This window comes from Eschrichtius robustus, chromosome 9 (assembly GCF_028021215.1).
Source record: "Eschrichtius robustus isolate mEscRob2 chromosome 9, mEscRob2.pri, whole genome shotgun sequence".
Taxonomy (NCBI): Eukaryota; Metazoa; Chordata; class Mammalia; order Artiodactyla; family Eschrichtiidae; genus Eschrichtius; species Eschrichtius robustus.
Genome location: NC_090832.1, coordinates 25,469,852 through 25,496,879, shown reverse-complemented (window position 1 = coordinate 25,496,879; position 27,028 = coordinate 25,469,852). Strand labels below are relative to the sequence as shown.

General features: G+C 40.3%; 1 protein-coding gene and 1 non-coding gene across 2 annotated transcripts in view; both read left to right on the top strand.

The window, feature by feature from the left end:
• Window positions 1-25,568, top strand: part of ECT2L (epithelial cell transforming 2 like) — a 60,557-nt gene extending 34,989 nt beyond the window's left edge. Inside the window, 11 exon segments of the mRNA XM_068550820.1 lie at window positions 187-290; window positions 7,863-7,949; window positions 10,195-10,409; window positions 11,383-11,530; window positions 13,222-13,295; window positions 13,394-13,491; window positions 13,494-13,549; window positions 14,245-14,304; window positions 15,643-15,731; window positions 23,915-24,087; window positions 25,441-25,568. Of these exon segments, the coding sequence (XP_068406921.1) occupies window positions 187-290; window positions 7,863-7,949; window positions 10,195-10,409; window positions 11,383-11,530; window positions 13,222-13,295; window positions 13,394-13,491; window positions 13,494-13,549; window positions 14,245-14,304; window positions 15,643-15,731; window positions 23,915-24,087; window positions 25,441-25,568 (1,232 nt within the window).
• LOC137769739 (U6 spliceosomal RNA) lies at window positions 2,699-2,805 on the top strand. Its single transcript, XR_011075056.1, has one exon. It is a non-coding gene; the product is annotated as a U6 spliceosomal RNA (small nuclear RNA).
• Window positions 25,569-27,028: the final 1,460 nt, after the last annotated feature.

Sequence of the window (27,028 nt, the reverse complement as noted above, 5' to 3'; positions counted from 1 at the left end):
ATATGCTACACATTTAGATGCTTTTGCTCATTTTCTATTTTATCATGGCAGATAACATGGCATAGTAGAATTTTTATTCTTAGTCTGCATTTTTATCCACTAACAAGCAACTGTGAGGACTGAGTTTTCTTCTTGATCATATCTCTTACATATTTTAATTACAGGCCTATCACCTTATATTTTCAGGGCAATTTGTATCTGACACCATGAGTATGGCTAACATTCTGAATAACCAAGAAATTATACAAGCTCTGGCAGAGGGATTGATAGAACTTTCAAAAGAAAATTCTGTAAGTGTTGCTTTGAATAAAACAAACTACAAAACCCCAAACTTAAATAAATTTTTAGTTTGCATTTATTGTTTTTTACCAGTTTATCCCTCTGGGACACAATTCCTCAGAGAAAGTGCATCAGTTTATGAAAAAAAGCCACTGAGAGATTCTGAACCCAAGATGTATTAGCTGCATAAAATAGACATATAGGAAAAATCTCGATAATTTAAAGTTGATCACATGACGCATTGTTTTCTGTCTTGTGGTTAATTTCAGTCAGAAGTGGCTTTAAAAAACACGTTTAGTGGCTTATATTTCACATAAACATTATTCAACAGTGAAAGCAATTATGGCAGAAAACCTGAGAAAGTGTGAAATCAGATGTAAAAAGATGAAGGGCAAGGAAGGCTAGATAAGAGAGGAAGGGAAAGAGAACACAAAAGAACAGAAATAAGCAAATCAGTAACTTGGTTGGGCATAAGCATGGGGGAAAGCCTGAAGAAGCATTTTCATCAGAAACAAATCTTGAACGCTTTTCTAAAAAAGTCAGTCCACATACCAGGACACAGTGAGTAGAGGCAGTGTACAGAACACACTCTGCCCCAAGACCATGGCAAGGTTATAGGAAAATAAAATAAGTCAGCCATACGTATCCGTGGATTCTGCACCTATGGGTCCTGCATCCTAGGACAACTAAGCACATGTTGAAAATACAGGGGAAAAAAATTCCAGAAAGTTCCAAAAAGCAAAACTTGAATTGGGCTGTGCACTGACAACTATTAACATTGTACTAGGTATTAAGTAATAGATGATTTAAAGTATATGGGAGGATGTCCTAGGTTACATGCAAGTACTACACCATTTTACATAAGAGACTTGAGTACCCGAGAATTTTGGTATCTGCGGGGATCCTGGAGCCAATCCCCGCGGATACGGAGGGACAGTTGTATGCAGTGCTCAGTTCAGGGGCAGTTGAGAATAGGACAGGAGTAGGGGCGATATTAACATACCTGATGCTGTATAAGCTCTCTAGTTTTCCAAGGAAAACTTCTCAAATCCTTCCCTCTCACTGTAGTAATTCCACTTTGTGGGTGCTTTAACAACATCTTTGGACACTCTCTCCTTATCTATCGTGGTTTCAACTTGGCTTCCTGGGTAAGCACCAGACATCTCCTGGGTACGCTGTCCAGTGAGAAGCCTGAGGAGTTGCCGTTAGCCATGATTTTCTTCCCTGAAGACTCAGCTCCCCACCGCACTAGCCAATCCTCGGGTAGCTCAGTGGTAAAGGCCCTGGAAACCTTTGCTGATAATATGATCAGAGATGTTCACAGGGATGATCCTGAGGCCCTGAAATTCTCCGCACTGTCCCCAAACACCAATGAATTATTCAACATGTTTGGTGTAGGTTCATGGTACTTATTACCATCAAATTATTTTAAAATAACCTTGTATGATATAATTTTGGTGGTGCTCAAACCTACAGTCAGAGAGGCAACCAAATTTGGGAGTCTCACAGGGTGTTTTCCCCGGGAATTCTGCTGCTGGAGCCTCTCCCCCAGACCTTCTTTTGCCGTAAGACACGAGAGTTGTCCTGTCCCCTTTCCTCATCTGGCTAAAAAGTGTGGGCCACTTTGGTTCTGAAGATCTTGAGACCCTCCCACAAGACCTTGGCATCCTAACTGAACTGAGACCATAAGCTGAGAACCAAGATTAACTGGAAAGCTCCATTTACTGACTCTAATTGAATAACAGTTACTTTGTTTTCTGGACTTGCAAATTAATTAGGTAGAGAGATGAAAACTCTACTTAAAAAATGTGTTTTCTGCTGCACTTTTGTTGACCTGTATTTGAAATAGAAATTTTCTTGGGGGGCGGATTTTTCAGGACAACCTCTGGAATTTTTGTCATATTTTCTGCTGAAGAAATGTAGTAAAAAGAGCAAAGACTTTGAAGGAAATGTTATTCCGACAAAATGTGGCCCAAAGGCAACATGCAATTTACTCATGAAGGTAAAGTTGCTGCTGCATTTTTATGCCATTGCTTCACTGTACAGTTAGACACATGTGCTTAAGAAATTCATAAACAAAAATGATAATTCTACCTGGAAAGCTTTCACCTTGTCATTTCTCCTAAGAACTTCCTTTTCATGGATTATTATTGAAAAAGTGTGCTTTGTAGTTTCATAATGTGAGTAACATCTAAGCCACTTACAAGCATACGTGGCATCACACTGACGGGAATAAAACTAGTTGGCTTTTGGGGGAAGAACTGGATACTCGCATTCTGCCCAACATAACCTAAAGAATTTTTTTTTTTCATCTGTGGCCCAGGATACTTTTTTGGTGAAACTAAAAATGGTTCTTCTTCTTTTTTTTTTTTTTTTTTAAGTTGAGATTCAAATTCATAAAAGTAAAAAAGTGGGTTTGCTGCTCGCTTCAGCAGCACATATACTAAAATTGGAACGATACAGAGAAGATTAGCATGGCCCCTGTGCAAGGATGACACGCAAATTCGTGAAGCGTTCCATATTTTTAGAACCTAGTGGCAAGATGGGAATAAAGACACAGACCTACTAGAGAATGGACTTGAGGGTATGGGGAGGGGGAGGGGTAAGATGTGACAGGGTGAGAGAGTGGCATAGACAAATATACACTACCAAATGTAAAATAGATAGCTAGTGGGAAGCAGCTGCATAGCACAGGGAGATCAGCTCGGTGCTTTGTGACCACCTAGAGGGGTGGGAAAGGGAGGGAGGGAGGGAGGGAGATGCAAGAGGGAAGAGATATGGGAACATATGTATATGTATAACTGATTCACTTTGTTATAAAGCAGAAACTAACACACCATTGTAAAGCAATTATACTCCAATAAAGATGTTTAAAAAAAAAAAGAAGTGGGTTTGAAGCTAGTTCTTTAGTCAAGAAAAAATAATTTTGCCAGTACTATATTCAGAATCCGTACATTCTTGGTTAAGTGAAATAATCTGGATTCAGGAAACACTGAAAATTGCATCGTCATTCAGAGAGCTGATTTCTGTGAAAATGTCATTTCATGCCCATTGAAAAAGCACCTATCTGTGATGACTGAAGGCTTGGATGCCACCCCCAACACAAAGTCACCGTGGACAGTGTTAGGAGGAAGAGACTTGTGAGTCCCCCACAGCAGGCAAATCGTCTGTTGCCCCATCAACCTGATATTCTGGAAGTCTTTGTCCACCTGGCTTTAGAGGACAGCACAGTGCAGGGAGGGGCAAACCGGGTGGACCGCTGGAGGCAGCATCCCCTCCTCCAGACTTGCTCAGCAGAACGAAAGGCCTGCAGTTATTCAGCCCCCGCCCTCTGTCATTAGCAGACTGTGCCCCTTAGCGGCCCCTCCTCCCCATGAAGTGGCTTATTCTTCCCAACCACAAGCATCCTCTCCAAGAGGAGTCTTAATAAACACATTCGCAGGGACATCTAAGCCCTTTAGAGGTCAGAGCCCTGCTTCCCTGTTGCCCCACCCCTAAATCTCTCTCTTCAGGAAACGCTCATGGACCATGTATTCATCAGGGTTCTCCAGAGAAGCAGAGCCAATAGGATGTGAGTGTATATATAGAGAAAGAGATTTGTTATAAGGAATTGGCTCATGCAGTTATGGAGGCTGCCAAGTTCTAAGACCTGCAGGGTGAGTCAGTGAGCTGGAGACTAGGAGAGCTAACGGAGTAGCTCCAGTCCAAAGGCAGGGCAGGCTAGAGACCCAGGAAGAGCTGATGTTTCAGTTAAAATACAAAGGCAGGGAAAAGCCAATGTCCCAGTCTGAAGGCTGTCAGGTAGGAGGAATTTTCTCTTACTTGCAAGAGGGTCAGCCTTTTTGTTCCACTCAGGCCTTCAACTGATTGGATGAGGCCCACCCACGTTAGAGAGAACAATCTGCTTTAGTCAGTCTCCTGATTTAAATGTTAATCTCATCCAAAAACATCCTAGCAGACATACCCAGGATAATGTTTGGCCAACATTTGGGCACTCTGTGGCCTGGTCAAGTTGGCATATAAAATTAACCATCACAAACCACTTCTCAGGCAGAGGTCAAGTCCCCAGCTTCTCAGTTCAGTTCCCTAAATACTTACAGGAACCAACCATGTGCTAGGCACTGTGCTAGCCCTGGGGATTGACATAAAAAAAGACACAGCCTCTGCCTTTGAGGTGGATAAGACTGACACATACATAGATGATGCGGCATGATTAATGCCTGTTAGCAGAATGCACAGGAGGGGGTGGGGCACAAGGGCAGGCATTTAATCGAGATTCTCTTTCTGCTTCTCAGAGTCCTTTTGCCTTGTTATGGTGGCCACTATCTCTTTGAGAATTCTGGGGACTATTCTCCCAAAAAGGTGGATGTAGTCTCCATCCCTCCTTCAGCCTGTGAAAACCTTTGAAAGATAGCACCCAGGGCTCCAGGACCACTCATTTCCCCTTGGTTCACTAAAGGGAATAATCAACATGTAACCACATTACACAGGTTCCAAATTCTTCCAAAGTCCTTACAACATCTGGGTCATTCCTGACTCCCTGGAGACCTTACTGAAGTTCTTCCATCAACCTTTATTCCTAAGAATGAAGCTGTCACCCTCAACCGTGGACATACAGGCCCCAGAAATTACCCTCTTTGGAGCTGGATAGCTTGAAGAAAGCAATAGGGACAAAACTATAAGTGCTTCTTCTTGTGAAGTGTTCATTTTACATCTGAAAGACTTTACTATTGTTGAGAACAACTTCTGGAATCTCTGGCCCCTAAAAGAATGGTCACCTAGAGCATTTCCTCTCAAAGATACTTTCATTCTTTCCACTGCCAAATAAAATCCACACTGAATTAAGTCTTTTCAACCTAATCATCTAATCACTTTAATAAAATGATGCAGAAAGTTTGGGCTTAAAGTTGCCTCCATGCTGGAAATCAGGCCTGCTCTTGTTACATCGTCTGCCTGTAATAAAACTACAGAAATGTGAAACACCTTAATGCCTAGGAATGTCTTTGATATCTCCCTTTTTCAAAATCAAATCAGAAAAAATAGGTGTTAGATTCTTATTCGGTTCTCTGTTATACACTTGAGAGCTTGTGCCTGATGCCCATGAAACAAATTTGGGGACCCTAGGAAGGAAAACCACAGCTTAACGTAGGTGCTGAATTCAGATAAAATAGAGAAGCTGAGTATCTCCACACCTTGGGGTTTATTTTTAAAAGTGTAGATACTCGTCCAGAAGAGCACACAAACTCTCAGCCATGGGAGTGGAAAGTAATGCCTTCTTCTGAGATAATTGTTTTAAAGACCCTTCCACAGGGGCTTGTGTAAGAGGGCTTGTCTGCCAAATCCAGGACCAAATACACACACACACACACACGTATATACATATAGATAGACTGAGACATATATAGCTCACTCACTCTATCTATCTATCTATCTATCTATCTATCTATCTATCTATCTATCTATCTATCTATCTATCTATCTATCTATCTATCGATCTTGCTGCCCAGTCAGTAGTAACTCCTGGCCTTGATATGCCTATAGTGTTTACACTGATACTATACAACCACAGTGATGAGTCACAGCCAGAATCATAGTTGTTCTTGACAATGACATATGACATAGTTGTACCTGTCATTTTCACAGGTCATTTTCATGGTCCCTAATTCAGGCAGCCAAGTGTTTTCTAGGAGAAGCACCAGCAATAACTAGGGTGTTAGCAATAACTAAGATCCTAGAGGAAAATTCCTAACATGTGATCCAAGGTCTCCCTTACGGGTCACGGACAGAGCCAAGGCAAAGGCCCAGCAACTCCAAATAATTGTTTTCTTAAAAATGTGCAAAGTTTGCTGCCCCTGTTACTTCATCCAAATTCATCCCTAAAAACGAAGAGGGGATGGTATCTTAACCAAAAAATAGGCTCTAAAAATCCTAATAATTAGACGGCTAATATAAAATGAGAGAACTCACTGTTTTTAGGTTCAAACACAATTACTGTGTCAAATCGATTTCCTAGCCACAGAGAAAAATTTACATTTAAAAAATAGCTGTTGCTGGGAATTCCCTGGCGGTCCAGTGGTTAAGACAGTGCACTGCCACTGCAGGAGGCCCAGGTTCAATCCCTGGTCAGGAAACTAAGATCCTGCCAGCCACTCAGCATGGCCAAAAAGTAAATAAATAAAAAATTTTAAAAGCTGTTGCTGAGCCAGAGGTGAAACAAAGCCCCAGCATGAGCAAGCAGGTTCTAGGATAGCCAGGGGGGTCTAGGAGTCCACTCCTGAAGTTTAATGCCTGAGCACTCATGGGAGCCTGTACAAAAACATGATATCCCAGGTAAGGGGGCCTCCCTCATCTGTGGGATCCACAGTCCGATCTGTACCGCTTGGGTTCTCTTAACCTCGGCCGGGCAGGTTGAGTTTCATTTTCATTTTACGCCTGCAGCCACGTCTACCTACACAACTACGGGTGTCACCACTGACTGGGTGAAGTTATCATTTCCCCATAGAAATTATCAGCACTATAATTTATTTTGAAAGAAGAGAATGTTCCACACATAGAAATTATTGTGTCAAAATGCAAAGTAGATTTAAGTATAAATACATGCCAGGCCGCTATGGGTCAGCCCCGAACAGGGAAGACAAAGGACATGGCAGAAAGGCTCCGTGGAGCAGCTGTGAAGCGCTCAGGCTCAGGCGCTGGCTGGCTGCGTGCAGTTCCAGGACCAGGGCTCCTATACAAAGGCTTCAGGCAGCCATAAGGGATGGCTGCAGGTACAAAATAAAAACTTGTTTTTGCCTGAGTAGAGTAAGGCAAAAGGAGTCTTGCTTACACATTGGTGTTTTTCTTTCAGTCTCCCTCCTACATATCAAGGGGTTGCTATAGGTAGTTTTATCTTTGACTAGGAAGGGCAGCAGTAGTGGCCATTAATTATCATACGCCTCAGCACAAACATGGGACCATTGTTCCATTGCTGGGGTGGACCCTGGGAGGCTGCAGGCCGAAGGGGGGGGCTTTTTTTTTTTAATGTGCTAAATTATGTGGAAACCACAAGAACAATTAACAAGGCAAAGTGAAGAAAGAATAAGCCATATTTAATGTGGAAACAGATCTAGAAATGGCATGTGAATTACTTCTGACACTTTTTCACTAGGTGAACAAAGAGGTGAATTTTATAAAGTACTGTGAGCTTTTGCTTCTGGCAACTTAAAAGCAAGATAACTTGTTTGCACTCTGCTGCCTGGTGACAGAGCAGAGCTGAGGCAGAGGCCTGGTCCCAGGCACCTGGCAGGAGCTGCTCAAGAGCAGGGTCCCTCTCCTGCCTCCAGGGGAACCGGGAGCTGCACTGAATTTAGTTTCTCAAGTATGATGCAGTTCCTAGGAAGCAAAAGGTTATTATTTTTTTTAACGTAAAATTTAACTTAAGAGAGGCATCACATTTGTCGAGTGCTTAATTCATTGTGTCTCAGGGCCACTATGGTTATGGCTGAAGGGCAGAGCTTCTGAACCCTCAGGGGGTTTAGCGCTGACTGGGCAGTTAGACATCCCAGGGCCCGCCCCAAATAACCAAGTCTGCATTTAATCCTCAGGAAAGAAATGTTATAGAAGATAATCCTCAGGACACAAAATCAAGTCTCAGCAAAAACGGTCCAAATTTTGAGTTGCTGGTTGAGTTGGTAAGCCAATTATCACATAATAAGAATTTTCTATTTGTTTTGCTCCTGACCCCCCCAAAAAAAAAAAAAAAAAAAACTAGGGGAAATCCAGCCAGTAGATTTTTCTTTTGAATAAATCCTGGTCTAAAAAGAAGTTGATAACACACCATTATAAAGCAATTATACTCCAATAAAGATGTTAAAAAAGTAAAAAATAAAAAAAAATAAAAAGAAGTTGAGCCAAGAGGATGGACGTGTAACATCTCGGCAGCAAGAGCCATCTCTGTGCTACTCCTTGCTTTTCTGATAGACACTAGGGCAGCATTTAAAGGAATGGTACATGGACATGAAGGTGCACAGCGTTTAACCGACCCATCAGCTATGGTCTGACTTCAAACGCTGAGTATAATCAATATAACTTTTAGGGCTCTGTCCTTCCGTTTAGAAAGGGTAGTAGTGGGTGAAGCAGGTGCAGACAGGCAGAGGCTTGGTCCTGTGCGACAGTAACACACAGTGCATGCGTGCCGTCTAGCATTTCTGCAGCGCACAGCCACATTTATTTTCATGTTTCAACCTCAGAATCCTGTAAGTCAGGTGTTAGAACCCACATTTTGTAGAGGAAGAATTAAAGTCAGAAAACTTAAAGGATTTCCCTGAGGTTAGGCAACAGGCAAAGAGAGAATCTTGAATCCTGCAGCACGGAGCTCAGCCCCAAGGCTCTTTCCTAGTCACACAACACCCAGGGCCGGTTCGCCTACAGTGGACAGTGCCGCCATGGACCTCGCCGGCCCCGCGCTCACCCATCCCCAAACCCATCCCCAGGAACCACCAAGGAGGAGGGCATTTACATAGTGCAGTCATTACGATAGAATCTCATCCGACTATTGGTAATAATACCTGACAATGGTTTTAAGACAACAACAGAAGTTCTGACAACTGAAACCTTAAGTCAAAATGATGATAAATATTAGATAACTCCAGTATTTTAAAAATATGTAAATACACATAAAATATAATGTGGGCTGTAAGCCAACTGCCAAGTGGGATATAGATGTATTTTTTAACTCATTAGATATGTCTAAATAGGCATTATATACAGACCATGTGTTTGAAAGATAAAACTTAACCAAGAACAGTGCTTATAGTATTTCAAACAGAATGAGTTTTCTGATTTTTCTCTTAAGTTACTTTTACATTTTAATTTTAGTTCATGAAATTATGGTTGACGTTTCAGGTGAAGATCACATGGCATTACACGTTAGTATTGTCATATTTTATTTGGGGCAGTGTGGGGCAGACCTAGGGCTGGGGGGAAAGAGGAAATTGTGTTCTAGGAGTTTTAATCGTTCTAGGCTCAAATATTACAAGGCCATTAGATTTTTTAAAAATTGAATACTGTAATTGTTTTCTATTGTAAAGATACTAATTTTACAACTTTTCAAAAGTACAAATATAAGGAAAAGAATTACCTAGTCCCAGTAAGGAAAATTAATTTCTCCATACATAAACATAGCACAGTTAATATCAGGATGTGGGATTTCTTTACACCAGTGTATGGCTTTTCCCTCTGCATTATAAAATAAAACAGGACTTTGATATATAGAAAATATAGACCACCTGGCAACCTAATTACCCAGGAGTGGCGGGTTCACAGGTACTTTTCCCTCAGCACGGAAAGAAGAGCCTGAGTTTCGGTATTTCATAATACTCAGTGAGAAGTAACTATTGAATTAGTTGATGATGAGAGGCCTAGCTCATGTCAGTTCTTCTGTCTACAGGATAATCAATAAAATGCTGATGGGAAAAAGAAATAGGAAAACAAAGAGTGGGCAACCCAAAGGCTTTCTCATGAGACCATCACCTCCGTAAAGGCAGTACTCTGTCTTATCATTGCAGAGCCAGCAGCTAGCACATGACACAGAATACATATTCGGATGGATAGATGGATAAAATTAAAGTCTCAATCTGCCCTCCTCAAGATCCAAGAGTTCAAAGCCCCATCCCTACTACAGCATTAAGCTGGCCAATGTGAGGGACTGTTTGGTGATGATGGGGACAAGCAATGGTCAGCAGGGTCCTCCATTGTACCCTATCAAGGTTCCCTTCAACCCTGCATATCACAAACCAGAAAGGGGCACTCAGAGTGACTGCCTGACTGCTCAGTACTTTCATTTCTCTGTCTCCTTTGACCGTCAGGCTTTTTGAGGCTGTAAACCTGAAAAGAGTCATTATGCTTTCCCTCTGAGTTCCTAACGCTTTTCTACAGGAGAGAAAGCTGCAGCTGGACTCAGCCGAAAAGCGGACCAGCGTCATCAGGGAACTCTTATAGAGTGAGAGAAAATACATGCAAATGCTGGAAATTGTGAGAGATATTCACATACGGCCACTTAGAGCAGCACTGTCATCAAATAGAGCAATTCTGAGCGCGGCAGATATCCAGATCATTTTCTCTGATATTCTGCTGATTTTATGTCTCAGCAGGTGAACTCTGAATAGGTATATTTTGAAATAATCATTGTGCAGTGGGAGGAACCCACACTTAATTGTTTCAGAAAGCTATGCAGAGGCCCAGTCGTTCTCTGCCCTTCTTGGGGACCTTGCCTGATCATCTCACAGAAGACAGAGGATTCTTGACACTGGACTGAGACCAGTAGTGATGACTCCCAGGGGAGAATCCCTGCCTGGACTCAGAGCCACAGCACAAGGAGTGGAGTTCAGTGCCTGGGGATTCGATATTCAATATGCTGTTCACGCAAAAGACAATGCGAAGGGGAGCCACGCGGAGCTGTTCATAGTCAGCAGTGTTTGGTTGCACAGTGGGAAAGGAACGGGAGGCTATAGTGGCACTAAGTCACTAGGATACTTTGCTTAGAGAACCAGAGGCTGGGGGTTAGTGTAGTAACGGTATATGTTTTGAGTGTGGAACAGTTGAGAGAGAAAAGTGATCATTTGCCTTGGTGATAAAGACAAACTGAGCTTGTGCTTCTCTGTCAGTAACTCTCTAGGTCACTTAGAACAAGTTCCTTAGCTCAGGGGGCCCAGATCCTATAAAAGGAACTAGGCCTCTTCCAGTTTTCAAGGCCTATGACGGCTGAATGAGGGATAACCTTCGACCCCTGGGAAATGGGCTGAGTTGGGGTGATGGCATTCAGCCACTGAAGTGAGTTGAGCGCTCTCCTCTGAGCACTGCAAGAAACTGTCCCCAGGGGAGGGGGGTGGGGGACAGTCAGGGACAGCCTCTGGAGGCCAGTCTGGGGTCCTGACTCTTCCACCTGACTCAACCTGCTTCCTCACTTCCCATCTCCTCCTTTCCTGTCAAATCTGAACCGCTCAGTGTCAAGACAAAAGGATTTGACAAAAGCCCTGCCCTAAACGACTGACCACGAATTTATTTTTTAAGTTTATAGGTTGTCACTGGCCAATATTTCATGGCCACGCTTTCCTCATATTGCAGGTGGTTTCTAGATGACTTGAGAGACAGACTACAGGAATGGGGCCCAGCTCACTGCGTGGGAGAAATATTCATAAAGTTTGGAAGCCAGTTGAACAGATACACCAATTTCTTTAACAATTACCCTGTTGTTTTGAAAACTACGGAGAAGGTAAAAGATTCAGTGACCATCCAGGCACTTATTAGCCCTTCTGAGCTTGGGAGGAAGTTTCATGTGTAACCCGAAGGACTAGAATTACCAGGAAAGACTTCTTCTCTACTCTTGGCTTCCAGATCCTCTCTGGTTTACTGTGAGCTCCTTGAGGACGGGGACCCTGACTTACCTAATTTTCTGTTGCTACGGGCTGGCACAGTGCTTGACCCAGCAGTGCCCTGGAACTGGTTGTGGGACTGAACTAATCCTCATGCAAATTGCCAGACTCCCATCTGTCCCAGTTACCCTGGGGCTCGGTTACAGGAACAGGCTTCACAATGAGGCAGAAGCAGGACTGTTAACCCTGATTCCATGCTGCCACTACAGCCCTGGGCGGCCTTGGCGAGTCCAGCTCTCTCATGGAGAAAAGGAATTCATAATCCACACACTGGAATAAAAACACTCAATGTGTGAAATCTCACGATGAAGTAAGGAGTTCCTTTGTCTTACATTCCCGAGCGAGTGCGTTATAAACAGCTGTCCCTGTCGTGACTCCTGCCATACCCAGCCTGAGCGGGAATATGCAGCTCCCGTCTGTGCCCCTTGCTGCTCCTGTTGGGATCTCCTCTGATGGCAATAGGATACCTCTCTTCCCTCCTCAGTTTACATCAAAAGGGTAGCAGGAGAGGCACCCTGTGACGTGGTGGTGCGCTCTGCCACTGTCCCCATGTCCACTGTGGCCGTGTCCACATGTCTGCACTGAGGCCCTGAAGGGAAAGCCCGGGGCTGGGAGGTCTCTGGACGATTCCTGACCTCAGACATTGCCCTTGGCTGTCCTCTTCCTGCCCCACTTGGGGAGTTTAAACACTGCAGGACAACTCGATTATGTGAAAGTTGCATGAATAAAGCAATTTCATAGAACTGACTTTTAGGACAAGAGTTGGAACAAAGCATCACATATTATCACAGGCAAATTTGTGCCAACGTTTTTTATAGTTATGGATAATAATGTATCTGTTTCACTAGCATGGGGGTGCATATAAGGAAGCACGGAATAAATGTTAGCTCTTAACATTTCTGAAATAGTGACTATTTGACTTCTAGAAATTAGCATTACTGCCATCTGAGAAAAATGAGGTAAGTTCCTGGGGGCTGTAATGGTGATGAATAATACATTTTAAAACAGATATTAAGTACAGTGGAGCACCTTTTTAATGTTGCTGTGGAAAACATGCTTAACAGCAGTATTACAGGTGAACCCATTAATAGTCTCTTACTATTAGGAAATAACCTTTATTGTGTGACAGGCACTTTATGGATAGGATTCGTCCCCTCCCCACTCACTGCAAGGGTTAGATATGATATCCATGAGAAAACTGAGGCTCAGAGAAGTTAAGTAACTTGACAAAGTCACATAGAATTAGATAGAATTAAATTAGAATTCTAATTCTAATCCAGGCCTACCTGCACGCAAAGCCCATTTTCAGTTTTCTATACTTATTAAGTTCAATGAATAGGGTTAGGTTTATGGTATAATTAAAACACTATACTTAGGATATCAGTAAGCACCTATAGTGTTAATAATACTGTGATTAGATGTAGATGTTGCCTTTTTGCTTTTGAGGGCTTCACAGATGGTGCTTGCCTGGTGGAATAGAATGCTTTAAAACTGTCTTATAGAGTTTTGACAATATAATGCTCACCTTTAGTGCAGAGAAATGATACCAGCATTCCGAGCTTTCCTGAAGAGGCATGATAAGACCATTGTTACAAAGATGCTGAGGTAAGCTCTGAGGGAGAGCACAGCCGGGGCACCCCAAGTATGGGCATTCTCTGGCCGTCAGAAAGAGACCAGGGCTCCCTTGTCTGTGCCTCATACAGCCTTCCGGAGCTGCTTTTGTACCCATCCCGAAGGTCTGAAGAATATATTCATCTTCTCTATGCTCTGAGGCTTCACACTCCTGCAGAACATGTTGACCATGGGACTTGACCACTGCAATTGAAGTAATCAAAAAATACAAAGGTTACATAGATCAGGTTGGCTGCTGATAAGAGCCTGTGTCCTTTAAAAATGTTACAGTGCTTTTGTGTACTCTAACTCAAAGATCCTGAAATACCTTATCCTCCTGGGGTATTCTTTACTTCAAAGTCTTTCATCCTTTTAATGTGAAATCATTGTATTCAGTGATTTTGAGCACGGGAGGGCACCTATTCTAAACCAAATCACATGAGACAATATTTTCAGATACCTGTAGAAGTACAATAAAATCTTTATTAATATAAAAGTTTAAAAAAATGGAGTATTTGGGTGATTTTCCTAGATAACTAAAAGAAAAGAAAAAGAGTAAAACCCTTTGTTCCTGAAAGTACTTCTTCATGTATTAATTAACTTTCCTGCCTAAGTAAGTACAGCAATCACAACTATATTCTGCAGGAATTCAGCATCTTGGAGTACAGTACTCTCATTCTGAAAATATCCCTGCGATGTGCACACTGCATGGGAGCCTGGGCTGAATGTAAATGACAGCGCATTATGCCCAGAAGAAAATTTTGAATACAGTGTTGTCGCTAGCCTCATTGTTTTAAAACATATTGGGTACAGGAAATGGAGATTCTTATAATAGTTTATGAAAATACCGTGCCCTTATCGAGTGCCATAAAATATTTTAATCTATTTTTTATGTATAAAAATATCACAATTTCAGTTTCCCTAAAATCACTTTGTTTTCTAGATGAAGCAGAACATCAATATGAAAGATCAGCTGTCAGACATAATCATCTGTGGGTGCCCGGTATGTATTCTGATGCACTTGCTACATCTCATGCTCATGAATTATAACCTCAAGTCACCGGCAAAAAGGAGACATAGAGATTTTGATTCAGCTAACATCCATTGAGTGCCTGCTGTGTGCCAGGGGCTGCCAAGCTCTCATATTCCACATCCCTGTTATCGGCAAGGATGCTAGATGAGAAGAGGCACAAGTGGTCTTGACCCCATCCCATAACTTCTCTGCAGTCTTAGCACCTTTCTTGGGACTACTGTGATCATGACCCCCTTTGAGGAATGGGGCCGTGTCTTTACTGTTTTATATCTCCCTGCACATAGTATCTGGTGCAGGATTCTGCCCACTGAGGACATCGGCGGGAATCCTACAAGTCCTCTGCTGGCTATCTGTTACCTATGGAATATCATCTGGTCCCATTCTACCTTCCTTCTCACTGCCTTGCCTACCACCTTATGATCAAACCACACAAATCTACTCACAGTTCTCTAATAATGTGAGCCTCTCTTCACACATTTGTGCTTTGCCCATGCTCTTCCTTCTCGGAAATTGCCTTCTTTTTCTACCCCACTGGATAAACTCCTATTCATCCTTTTAAGATCCATTTCAATCTTCGTCTGCCTTGTAAAGTATCCCGCAACATCTCCAGTGTGAGTTGCCCCTTCCCAGGTATTCTGCAGCACCCTGAAGGTCTCTGCCACGTTTTCCTTCAGTCCTTTATTCACAAGATTGGGAGCTCCATCTGGTATGAACTATGATTTACTTGTCTTCTAGTGTTCAGCATATACTAGGAGTTCAATATATGAATTATATTGAATTAAAATATCAATTGGAAGTGTTATTGTTATTTGCTCAAACTGGGGAAGCAAGATGGAGTTGTTTGGGCCTAATTTAGATCTGCACATTTTGATAGGGAAAGAGGTGGAGATGATTGGATTACAGAAAATCCAAAATCTTGGAACTCACAGAGCCCACAGAACTTTATCTTTGGATCACTATACACATCAAGTGATCATCTCCATGGCTAGATCAGTAAAAGGGCCTGACTTCTTAATTTGTAACATTTCATTCACCTCCTTTTCTCCATAGATCCCTTCTGACTCACCCTGACCCTCACTTTATTTTTGATACTAGGAAAGCATTTATAATAAAACAATGTTTTCAATAGTTTAAAAATTAGACTACACCCTCAAATATAGTTTTCACTGTTTCACAAACAATGCTTTTTCATAAATGAACTGAGTTCTACTCAACACTTACATCTTCTGGAATATAAAATGGTGCTTCAGTAGTGGAAGTTATTTTCTAAAAATTTATATATTTCTAATTTTGGTTTCTTTTTCATAGACTCTATCAGAAGTAAACAGATATCTGATTAGGGTCCAAGATGTAGCCCAACTTCACTGCTGTGATGAGGAACTAAGTTTCTCTTTAAGGTAAATATTTAACTATCCTATGGCTGTGACTGTGTCATATTTATCTTGTACCCAGAATCCAGTACAATGACTGTCATATTGTAAATTTACGATAAATCTTTGTGTTGAACTAAAAAGTTACACACACACCCCCCTCTGAGACGACGTAAGGTGTTTTATCACCTTACTCGCATACCAGGTGGCTACTGGGTAGAATGGAAGAAACTAAATTGTCACTGCCGGGACCACTAACTCCACTGAAAGAGGAATTCTGAAGTTTGGTCACTTTCCTACTGAGAGGAGAGCCGAGTGTTGCGGAGTATCACATGGATGATCTGCTCAACTCTGAGAAAGAGAAGACCAGTTGATTATCCGCAGTTAGTTACTGAGGTCAGTATTCAGAAGGTCTTACCCTAAGACCACCATGGTATTGAGGTCTCACATATCTAGTTTGTACAGTGCTCACAGTATAAGAACTATTGTGACGAGAGGGTGTTAGCATTCCCTTTCCTCCTTTAGAACAAGGATGGGCAAACTTTTTCTGTAAAGGGGCAGATGGTAAGTATTCTAGGTCTTTCTTGCTGAATGATCTCTGTGGCAACTACCTAACTTTGCTGTTGTAGCACAAAAGCAGCTACATAAATACAATACATAATGAATAATACAATCTTCAAAAACAATACAATACCTAAGTGAATGAGTGTAGCTGTGTTCCAATAAAACTTTATTTACAGAAGACAAGGGGTGGGGCCATAGTTTTTCAATTCCTGCTTTAGAAAATTGTTTGCCAATCTATGTTTTCAGTATTAACGGCAAAGATGATAACTCAACAAAGAGCAACCAAATGGAGAGGAATTAACTGCAATAAAAGAAAGGAAAATTGGTTTGCCTGTTATTTCAATGAATATTTCAGTGAATGTTTCCCAAAGGCCCAGGGCAGGGTGGTGGCAGTGGCGGGGGTGGGGGGAGGTTGGAAGAAACCAGTCCCTTCACCTCGATCCCCACCTGGAGTGGATATTAAATGAAAATCAAATCACACAGTTGTGTCACTTTTCTCATTGTCACGGTGTTTTTGTTTTGTTTTTGGTCAGTAGCAATAGAAATGAGCTACAATGGTAGAAGGAAACTAGCTGTCAAGCCAGCAATTCTAAACGCACTGGTGTAGTAGGAGACATGCTAGGGATTATTTCAGTTTTTTATTATTAGAATTTATTTTACCTTCATATATTCATTCTCACTCTTCCTTTATGTAAGTCCAAGTTTCTGACTTATATAATTTACCTTTTCTCTGAATAACTTCTTTTAACATTTCTTGCTAGGTAGGTAGATCTGTTGGCAATGAATTCCCTCAATGTTTGTTTGTCTGAGAATGTCTTTATTTCTCCTTCACTTCTCTTTTTAGATTTTTTTTTTTTAATGTGGACCATTTTTAAAGTCTTTATTGAATTTGTTACAATACTGCTTATGTTTTATGGGTTTTTTTGTTTTTAGTTTTTGTTGTGAGGCATGTGGGATCTTAGCTCCCCAACCAGGGATCAAACCCGCACCCCCTGCATTGGAAGGCGAAGTCTTAACCACTGGACCGCCAGGAGGAAGTCCCTCTCCTTCACTTTTTAAAAAAAAATTAATTAATTAATTTTTGGCTGCGTTGAGTCTTCGTTGCTGGGTGCGGGCTCTCTCTAGTTGCGGCGAGTGGAGGCTACTCTTTGTTGCAGTGCGCGGGCTTCTCACCGCGGTGGCTTCTCTTGTTGTGGAGCATGGGCTCTAGGCACGTGGGCTTCAGTAGTTGTGGTGCGTGGGCTCAGTAGCTGTGGCTCGCGGGCTCTAGAGTGCAGGCTCAGTAGTTGCGGCACACAGGCTTAGTTGCTCTGCGGCATGTGGGATCTTCCCAGACCAGGGCTCCAACCCGTGTCTCCTGCATTGGCAGGCGGATTCTTAACCACTGCGCCACCAGGGAAGTCCCCTCTCCTTCACTTTTGAAGGATACTTTTTCTGGCTACAGAATTCTAGTTTGGTGGATTTTTTTCTTTCAACACTTATTTCACTCCCCCCTCTTCTTGCTTGCATGGTTGCCAAAGAGACATCCAGTGTAATCATTACCTTTGTTCCTCTATAAGAAAGATGTTGCATTTTGTTTTTTCATTGTTGTCTCTAGATACTTTCAAGATTTTATCTTTCTCTTTGATTTTCTCAAATTTGTATTTGATATGAATAGATTTGGGGGGATTTATCCTTCTTGGTATTCTCTAAGCTTCCTGGACCTATGGTTTAGTGCTTGTCAATAATTTTGGAAAATTCTCAGCCATTATTACTTCAACTATTTCTTCTGTTTCATCCTTTTTCTTCTCCACCTGATATTCCCATTAGACATTTATACACCCATTGTAATTGTCCCACAGCTTTTGGATATTCTGTTCCCTTCTTTTTTACTCTTTCGTTTTCTATTGATGTATTTCAGGCTCACTGATTCCCTCCTTGGCTCTGTCCAGTCTGCTGATGAGCCCATCAAAGGCATTATTCGTTTCTATTATGGTGTTTTTGACTTCTAGAATTTCTTTTTAATTCTTTCTTGGAATTTCCATCTCTCTGTTTATATTACCCATCTATACTTACATGTTGTCCACTTTTTCCATTAGAGTTCTTAACTTAGCTTATCTTAGTTATTTTAAACTCCCTGGTCTGATAATTCTAACAACATTTCTACCATATCCGAGTCTGGTTCTGATGCTTGCCATGTCTTATCAGACTGTGTTTTCCTGCCTTTTAGCATGCCTTATAATTTTTTTGTTGAAAGCTAGACATGATGTATTGGATAAAAGGAAACGAAGTCAATAGGTCTTTAGTATGAGGTTTTACATTCATCTGGCTAAATGTTAGCCTGTATTTACCGTTTGTTGTAGCTGTGGTGTCAGAGGCTAAAATTTTCATTTTTGTCTCCCCTGTTGTCTTTGGGTTTTCCTAGATATTCCTTAAATAGAATTTGAACCTCGCAGTCCTTTTCAGCTATAATACCTTGTTATTATAAGGAGTCCTGTTGATGTGGTAGGAAGATGTGAGGGGAAGGGAAGAGTTGTATGTCCTATCATTAGGTCTCAGGTTTTTAGTGAGGCTGTACCCCTGGGCTATGACCTTTACAAGTGTCTATCAGCTTTTTTACTTTTACTTTATTATATTATTATTATTATTGTTAGTCACCTCTAAGATGAGACAGGAAGGTTAGAGGTAGCTGTGCGGTTGGGTATTTCCCTTTCCTCATGTTGGTTAGATTCTGGTAAAATTGTTTCCCTTGAAGGCAGGCCTTTGCTAAGAGAATAGAACAGAACTCTGTGGGCATGTTTCACATGGTTACTTTCGCCCTCCCCATGGGAAGAATGGGTATTTTTCTGAGTTTCACAGTGAGAACCTGGTGAGGCTCCTGGAGGTAAAACTCCTGCAAGTTTTAAACTCGTGCAAGGGTGCAGGGGTGTGGCGTGGGCCAATGCTAGGCCTCCAGGAATTCGTAATCTCTTGAACTAGTTCACACTCAGGCTCTAGCAATTAGTCAACTTCCCTTTAATATTCTTACCCGATGCTGGCTCCAGCAGGCAGTTTCTGCTTCCAGTAAGCTGTGATTCTACGTATCAGCTTGTCTCTTCAGCTTTTGGGTGGTAATCTACTTTATAACGTCACTTCTTCGATGGATCTAAGAAGAATTGTTGATTCTGAGTTTTCAGCTTCCTTTTTGTCGTGCGATGGAAGTGATGACTTCCAAGCTCTTTACACGTCCAACCAGAAGTCTCAAATATTAGAATTTAGACTTCTGCTTTAGTATTTGGACAACAGTACATTTGAGAGTTTCAGGAAAACAGGGGAATACTACATTATTTTACACTCTAAGTACGAGGTACATTTATGTTTCAGTAGGCACTATCTCAGTGATTTTCCAAGCAATAAATACAAATGTAATTTTACATTAATATTTAAATTAAGTAAATGCAAAAAAGGTTCATATTCCAAAAGTCATCACAGAACATTTAGGCTGAAACCTTGTTTTCTGTCCTTTTAGGAAGTCATATGAAACCCAAGAAATGACATTCCCACGATTTCTATCAGGGATTTCTACTTAGAGGAAAGTCTGCTTATATTTATGCACACGGTGCCAACTCATGAGTCTAAAGCTTTATAGTTTACCACATATTTTCACTTCTCTCATTTGATATACTCTTTACAATCATTTGGTGAGGAAGGTAGGAATGGAACCATGTTATGCGTGGGGAATCTGGACTTGAGTAAGTTGTCTGAGGTCACATTACTAATAAGTGCTTGTTTAGAATTCAAAACCAGGTCTCAGTGTTCTATCCACTAATTAGACCAGCAGGTGGCAAGATGAACTGAGACTTCCTCATAATAAACTCACCAACATAGCAACAAGTACTAAACAAATTACCAATAAACAAGAGCGGTGACACAAAAAGAACAAGTAAATATTTGTACTATAAATGAAAAAATTTGCTCTGGGGTAGAGATGAAGTCACAGTCATTTTAGAGTTAGGAAATCTGGAGGCATTTGTCCCTCTCTGGATATGGCCCTCAGAGTTCTGGGTTTGTTAAGCTTTTATAATACATTATGTACCTTGGAATTTTTATATTATTGTTTGTTCAGAAACACCAATTTTCATCTATGTGACTTTAAGCTTGCTGATTTTTAGCATTTTTGTTTATTTTTGTTCTCCTTCTAATGGGGGGTGTCGCCAAAGATGCAAAAGTGGAGCCCTCTAAGACTGGTGAATACAGGCACGGCTTTCAATCATCAAATAGAGCCATCCATTTCTCAGACCCCAGAGTCCTCTTGAGGAAAAACACTACTACACTACCGAGCATGCATACTGTTAACAATCCTTTTAGCTTACCCAAAGGGACCTACAGTCATTTGCCAGGGCAACTAGGCACTGGGGAAGGAGAAATACCCAGACTTCTCAGGGATACTGGACTCTGGCTCTGAATTGACTTTTATCCTGGCAACCCAAAAAGCCACAACGATCCACCACTCAGAGTTTTTTGGCTCAGGTCAGCTCACAGAACCAATGACCTACTGTTGTCTGTTCATGCCAAAGATTGTGCTCTGAAAATTACTTTCGAAGTTTTATGTATTTATGGAAGTTGGGTACTTTAGTCTCTTGGTCTGGCTAATGTAGTAATTAAACAACAAAACACTTCTCGAATGGTGTTAAGAATTTAAACTATGGTTGGCTGAGTCATTGAGCCTATTTGTGAATTAGCAAAGAAATCCTATCCAAGTTCAAGGAAAGAACTCTAACCCTGGAGTTGGTTCTTTTGAATGCGAGCAGAAGCAGCTTTATGAAACCCTAGTAGGATCCAGAGTTTCCATTTCAGTTGCTCCATTATGTCAGTATGAAGGGCAAAATTATTTGTTTTTACATGTGCATTAGAATTAAGTTTTTTAAATTACCGGAGATATTGGGGGGTGTAAATGGCTTTCGGAAAGGTTTACTGTAGGTAAAATTCATTTATATATAATTTAAATAGCACTTTCCTAATCAGATTAAAATAATAAAAACCTCTTTGTGAGTTTATCTTTCCCTTCTCATGTCCTCAGGTTACAAGTGGCCTCAACTCCAAGCTCAAGTTAATATGCCTGCTCCTTCCCTCCTCTGGGCCATCCACCCATCCAGTCCAAGTGGGTCACAAAACTAGAATTGTCCTTCATTTACCTCTTTCAATGCTGTCCCTTCCAAAGGAAAAAATCAAACATCTGTTTACCAAGCAAACACCCCTTTCAAAGCTACTTCTTCAAAACACTCTCGTAGGCACATTCCCTGGTCATTCAGATAGAACAGCAAAGTTTTATTATAGCTTTAAACATTTTTCTAAACTGGTATGATGATTCTTATCAGTAGTAGGGTAAAAATATTGCCAAAAAAGGGTCGAGAATATGGGTGAAGTTCTTTTGCCTATTTAAAGTGGCCATTAACCATATACAGCCCACCACACACCGATTTAAACGCACCCCATCTTTCTTGCTTCCCCTCTCCCTCATCCCTAGCTCTATGTGCTCCATTATTCTCAGAATAACCTATCAAATTGATCTAGAACATTATTTCTTATAAACTATGAGTAAATATGAAGCATCCCACTCCTTCCAGCCCAAATCATAATCACAGAGGTGGGAAGGAAATGTTTGAAAAAGGAAGTTAGCTCCAGTGGTTGGATGACCACTGCATTTCTATCTATCCACACACCTAACGTGACATGTATCTCCTAACACTCTCCAAACAGCTGAACCTGAAGTATAGCACTCCTTAAAAATGTTTAACTCCCGATCTAGTCCTTTGCCTACCTCACACGCATGACTGTAATAAATAAACAACTTAAGTGCCTCACTAGTCAAAGTGTGGTTGGCATATCAGCATCACCCAGGAGCTGTTAGAAATGCAGAATCTCAGGCTAGTCTAGCTCTACCGAATCAGAATTTGCATTTTAATAAAATCTCTGGGTAATTCAGATGCACATTTAAGTTTGTACTATGTATGTCAGAGCCATTATAATATAAAGTGGATTCTAAATGTGAATTATAGCAGCTTTTATTGAGAACAATCTGGAAATCTTTGATAAAAATATATATGCCATTTGGTCAGTCAGTCCTACCCTTGGGAATCCTGATAGAAATAACAGCACATGTAAGGAATTTGTTTATATGTAAGGAATCGATTTATCCCAACATTGCTCACAGTGGCAATAAAGAAAGAACAAATGAAAGGAGGAAGAGAGAGAGGGAGGGAAGGGGGGAAGAAAGAGACCTGAGCTTGTCAACAAAGCAAATGCCCATCAAACGGGGAAGAGTTGGATAAATGATGGTTCATCCACACTATTAAGTATCACTTAGTCATTAAAAAGAACTTGAAGTGATCTCCATTGATGAGAAAATCAAGAAAAAATTCTGGAATAATACTTGAAATAATGGCACCCTACCTGTAAATAAATGTACATACAGGTACCTATGTGAGTGACTACCCGGGCAGGTTAAAGAAAAGTGGAAAGATATGCACTAGTTTGGTAACTTGGGTGACCTGAGTGGAGGGAGGAGTGAGCCAAGCAAAAAGACAAAGTGAAACAAAAGAACGGTACACTAAAAAAGCTGATAGTATATACTGATGTTACTTTAGCATTTCTGTAAAACTTTATGTGGCTCTAAATCAACAACTTAAAAATTAAACAAAGATGATGAAGATAAAAAATGAGAGAATTCCTCTGAATAAGCCAGTAAATTGACTCACTTCCTCAGAGTAACTTCCTGCGGACTGCTTGATGCTTCTTAGCAAAACATATTTTTTTTCAGTCATCCTCCATCAAAATAATGAGCTTGCTGCACTTGGCCATTCCTGGTGGGGGTGGAGATGGGGGGGGGCCTTGGTGGGGCTCCCCCAAGCTCCTCCCTAGCACATCACTTCATGCTCCATTGAGTACTGACATGAGATAACCCAGACCAGAATACAGTAAAACCTACTGAACACTGTGACCTGGGTCCACCAACAGAAGATACTAGATGGAGGTTGGGGACACCATATTTTGCCTGCTGATAAACATGCCTACTGTTGACCATGGTAGCAACCCCTGTGGAAATGAAGAGCTACTTAATTCCAGCTTTTCATACTTACCAATTTTCCTCCAATCAAAATTAGAAAAATCCCTATTTCCTACTTAGTGAATGCTTTTCTTTTCCCTGCTTCCTACTTATGACACCTTGCACCTTACTGATTCTTGTGCTATTTTCTAACCCAACGTGTTACCCTTAAAGATGAAACCAAACCAAATGAAAACGTATTTTCCCCAGGTTGCCTAAATACATCAAACACGAAATACCAACCTTTTGACAAAAGTTTAAAAACACAGCTTTAACCTGATTCATGTCATAAAGTTGGGAAAGGGCAGTGTTCATTTTTCCTGCATTGATTAGATACTTGTCCAATGGATAAGCTCAAACCATTTCACCAGGAACCTTGAGGCCCACCCACACGACTGGTCTGAGAGACAGAGGGACTATTCACACCGGGAGAAAAACACACAGAGAACTTCAATAAGCCATTCAAAAGGTCTGAGGTAGGGAAGAACCTTGACTAGCGGCTTATCAATGTAAAGATGGTGAACTGTGTAACAAAACACGTATGTAAAACTTCTAAAACTGCTCCTTCCCTTTTTTAACCCAGGCTCTATGAACATACCCGTGATCTCAGTCTTTTCCTCTTCAACGATGCACTGCTTGTTTCTAGTCGGGGCACGTCTCATACTCCGTTTGAAAGGACTTCAAAATCAACCTACCAGTTCCTTGCATCAGTGGCCCTTCAGAGACTACTCATAGAAGATATTCCAGATTCCAAATGTAGGTATTCTTTTCCTCCTAAGAGTTAAATACCTTTAGAAAGCTATATTATATAAAACATATTAACTATTAAAATAGAAAAGCAGGACAAGAACTGGAATTTGAGAGTTTGCAAATAATTTCCCAAATACTTTTAGGGTCTCATTAATGTAAACTTTCACCTACCTCTAAAATAGCAAAAGAAAGGAATGCTGGCATTGTCAGACACACACCCTAGACATTAAGAAAACAGCTTCCAAAAATCATAAAGGGAGACACAACCCTACATCATTGTGAAGGATTCTTTGAAGTAGTCTGACAGGAGAGCTGGAGTCCTTAACCATTACTCTATTTTGCTTGAGGATGTTACAATTTTAGGTTTTTATCTACTACTTTTCCATTCTACTAGGACTAAGTGATTTTTGCAGATTTGACTGTACCTTTTCTTCCGTAAGTTCATATTTAAGAGTTCTTCTATAAAGGATCGATTTGCAAAGGGTGTTTAATAACAAACATTTCATTCGTAATAATCTCAACAGAAATATCACTCGTTACAAAAAGAAATCCTACGTAAACCTACTGTACCTATTTTTAGTTTTTATCTTACATGCTACTTCCCAGTCTTAAAAGGATCTGTATCTCTTTCCTATATTTCTGTTAGGCCAGGCAATCTGAATATAACACCTCTCATTCCAATATTCTTCACTGCATGTGAAGGTAGGACTTAAGGTTAAAGCCAGAACCAAGATCTTAGAGAAGGAACTTATCTAAAAAGGTCTGCTTCCCATTAGCTGCAGCCCCATTTAAAATCTGAGGATGAGAAAAAATCAACACTAAATGTGGGAATAAATATTTCACCTAGAAGACAAACTCAGCTAAGGTTAGTTACCCATAACATGTATGACATGTCTCCTTTCACCTCCCCTTAATCAGTTATGCTCTATGTCAGAACATCATAATGTTAGCTAAAAGTGGGCATTCAGCTAAGTCGCTGGCTTAATTCTGTCCTGGCCTCATACCAAGGTGGCCTAGGTCGAGCTCTCAGCATTTCTTATCCGCAGTAACTCTTAGTAAAGACCTTTACTGGTTCCAGTACCTTCTGGAATTAAAGAACATTACATCGTCTATCACTTAGTCTTTAAAAATAATTGCTAATTATAATTAAACAATTATAATGTAAAGACAAGATTATTTTAGACTATATTTGAATAATTCAGTAATTTAGGAAGTTATTTTCTAAACTGGATTTGTATTTGTTTGAATCTCTTTTTAATTTTCAAAAAATTCTTCAAGATGACTTGAATTTTAAAACATTTTCTCCTTTTGATTTTTACCTGCAAAGACTAATTAGTGTACCTCAAACATTTTTTACAGATATCAAGAATGCATTTATTCTTCAAGGTCCAAAACATGAATGGATTTGTGCTACAGAAGTTGAGGATTATAAATTCCTGTGGTTGTCAGTACTCCAAAACGCCATCGAAAGTAGTATGGAAAAGTGAGACTGGACTTAAAACACCAGGAGTTCCAATCTGCCCTGGCAAAGACAGACAGCATGTTACTTTCTGTTCCAGAAGATCCAGTAAGGAGCAGAATGATTATTTGTCATGGATGATGGGAGGATGAACTAGGATGACCCACGAAGCTCTTCCTCGCTTTTAAACTTTATCATCTATGCTCAATTATGTGAAATGGACAGTAAGAAAAATGTGGGTATGATATTTTGAACCACTTCTTTTGGTAGTTACTTTTCATGAACAGTATTATTTAGAGTAATCTGACTGACAGAACCTAAGACTGAATAAGGATATTGGGTATTTACAGTTTTGTTTTCTGATCTAATGAAAAATGAAGTCATAATGAAAAGTGTTTCTTAAATGGTCAGTCTAGAGAAATGTCTTTACCTGTTGGTGATTTACCAATTATCTTTAACATTTTCATGAAATGGTTATGGATTTAAAAAATATGTATAAGAAACATAACTGGTACTTTATTTAAAAACTTGTCACATATATCCTTAATACGAATGTACTCCTCCAGAGAGCATTAAAAATATACCACTATAAAGTACTAAAAATTTTTCTGTAATTTTTAAGTGGTCTTTTGTTGCAAAATTAAATTCTTAGACCTTCCAAATAAAAAGATTTAAAAATTTGTTACACTGTTAAATTAGAAGGCTGTTTGGCAGGGGGTGGGGAGAGGTAACTTTTAAAAAACAAAACTTGCCTGTAATGGAATTTTGCTGAGTAAAAAAATGAAGAAATTAAGACAACTGTTTCAAAACAGAGAAAAATAAAAATAGGTATTGAGTAGTTTCCTGGGCGCTTAAAGCCTTCATTTAATTATTTAATAAACTGAAGCTATAACCTGTTAGCCACTTTGAAACTTTAGCTGATATATGCAGTAGTAAAAATATTTTTACTTAGTTAATAATGGTAGATAAAGTTGTATTAATCTTGGAAGCTTTTGGTTGTCAGTCTCCTTTTTGCTTCAAATTCTCCTTTAAGGGAATGAAATTTACTAGTACAGTCTAGGATTGTGAACTAGGCTATTTTAAACATTTTCTTCTTTCAACAACAAAAATACAAATTCCTTCTAATTCTTAAAAATTTCAATTCTTGTTAAAAAAATGTACAAAAGTTAAAATACTGTTTTTATTAGTGTAAAATCACACTTTTGATTCTTTTATGATATATCCATGCAGCTTAACATCTATGATGCCACAGAGAGAAGAAAACGTTAAAGGAGTATCTGCTGTTAGTCAGCAATAAATGCAAACTTACAAATGTGATCAGAATGAAAATATCATCTAATACAAAACAAATCCTGAGACACTACATTATCCTGAATAGGACAAAGTTCAGAAACCCTTTGTTAACAGGAAAAACCTCTCTCTATGGCCAAAGAATGAGTAACAAGATAGCTCAAGATAAACTAGAAATCTTAAGGAGTTTCCATTTAT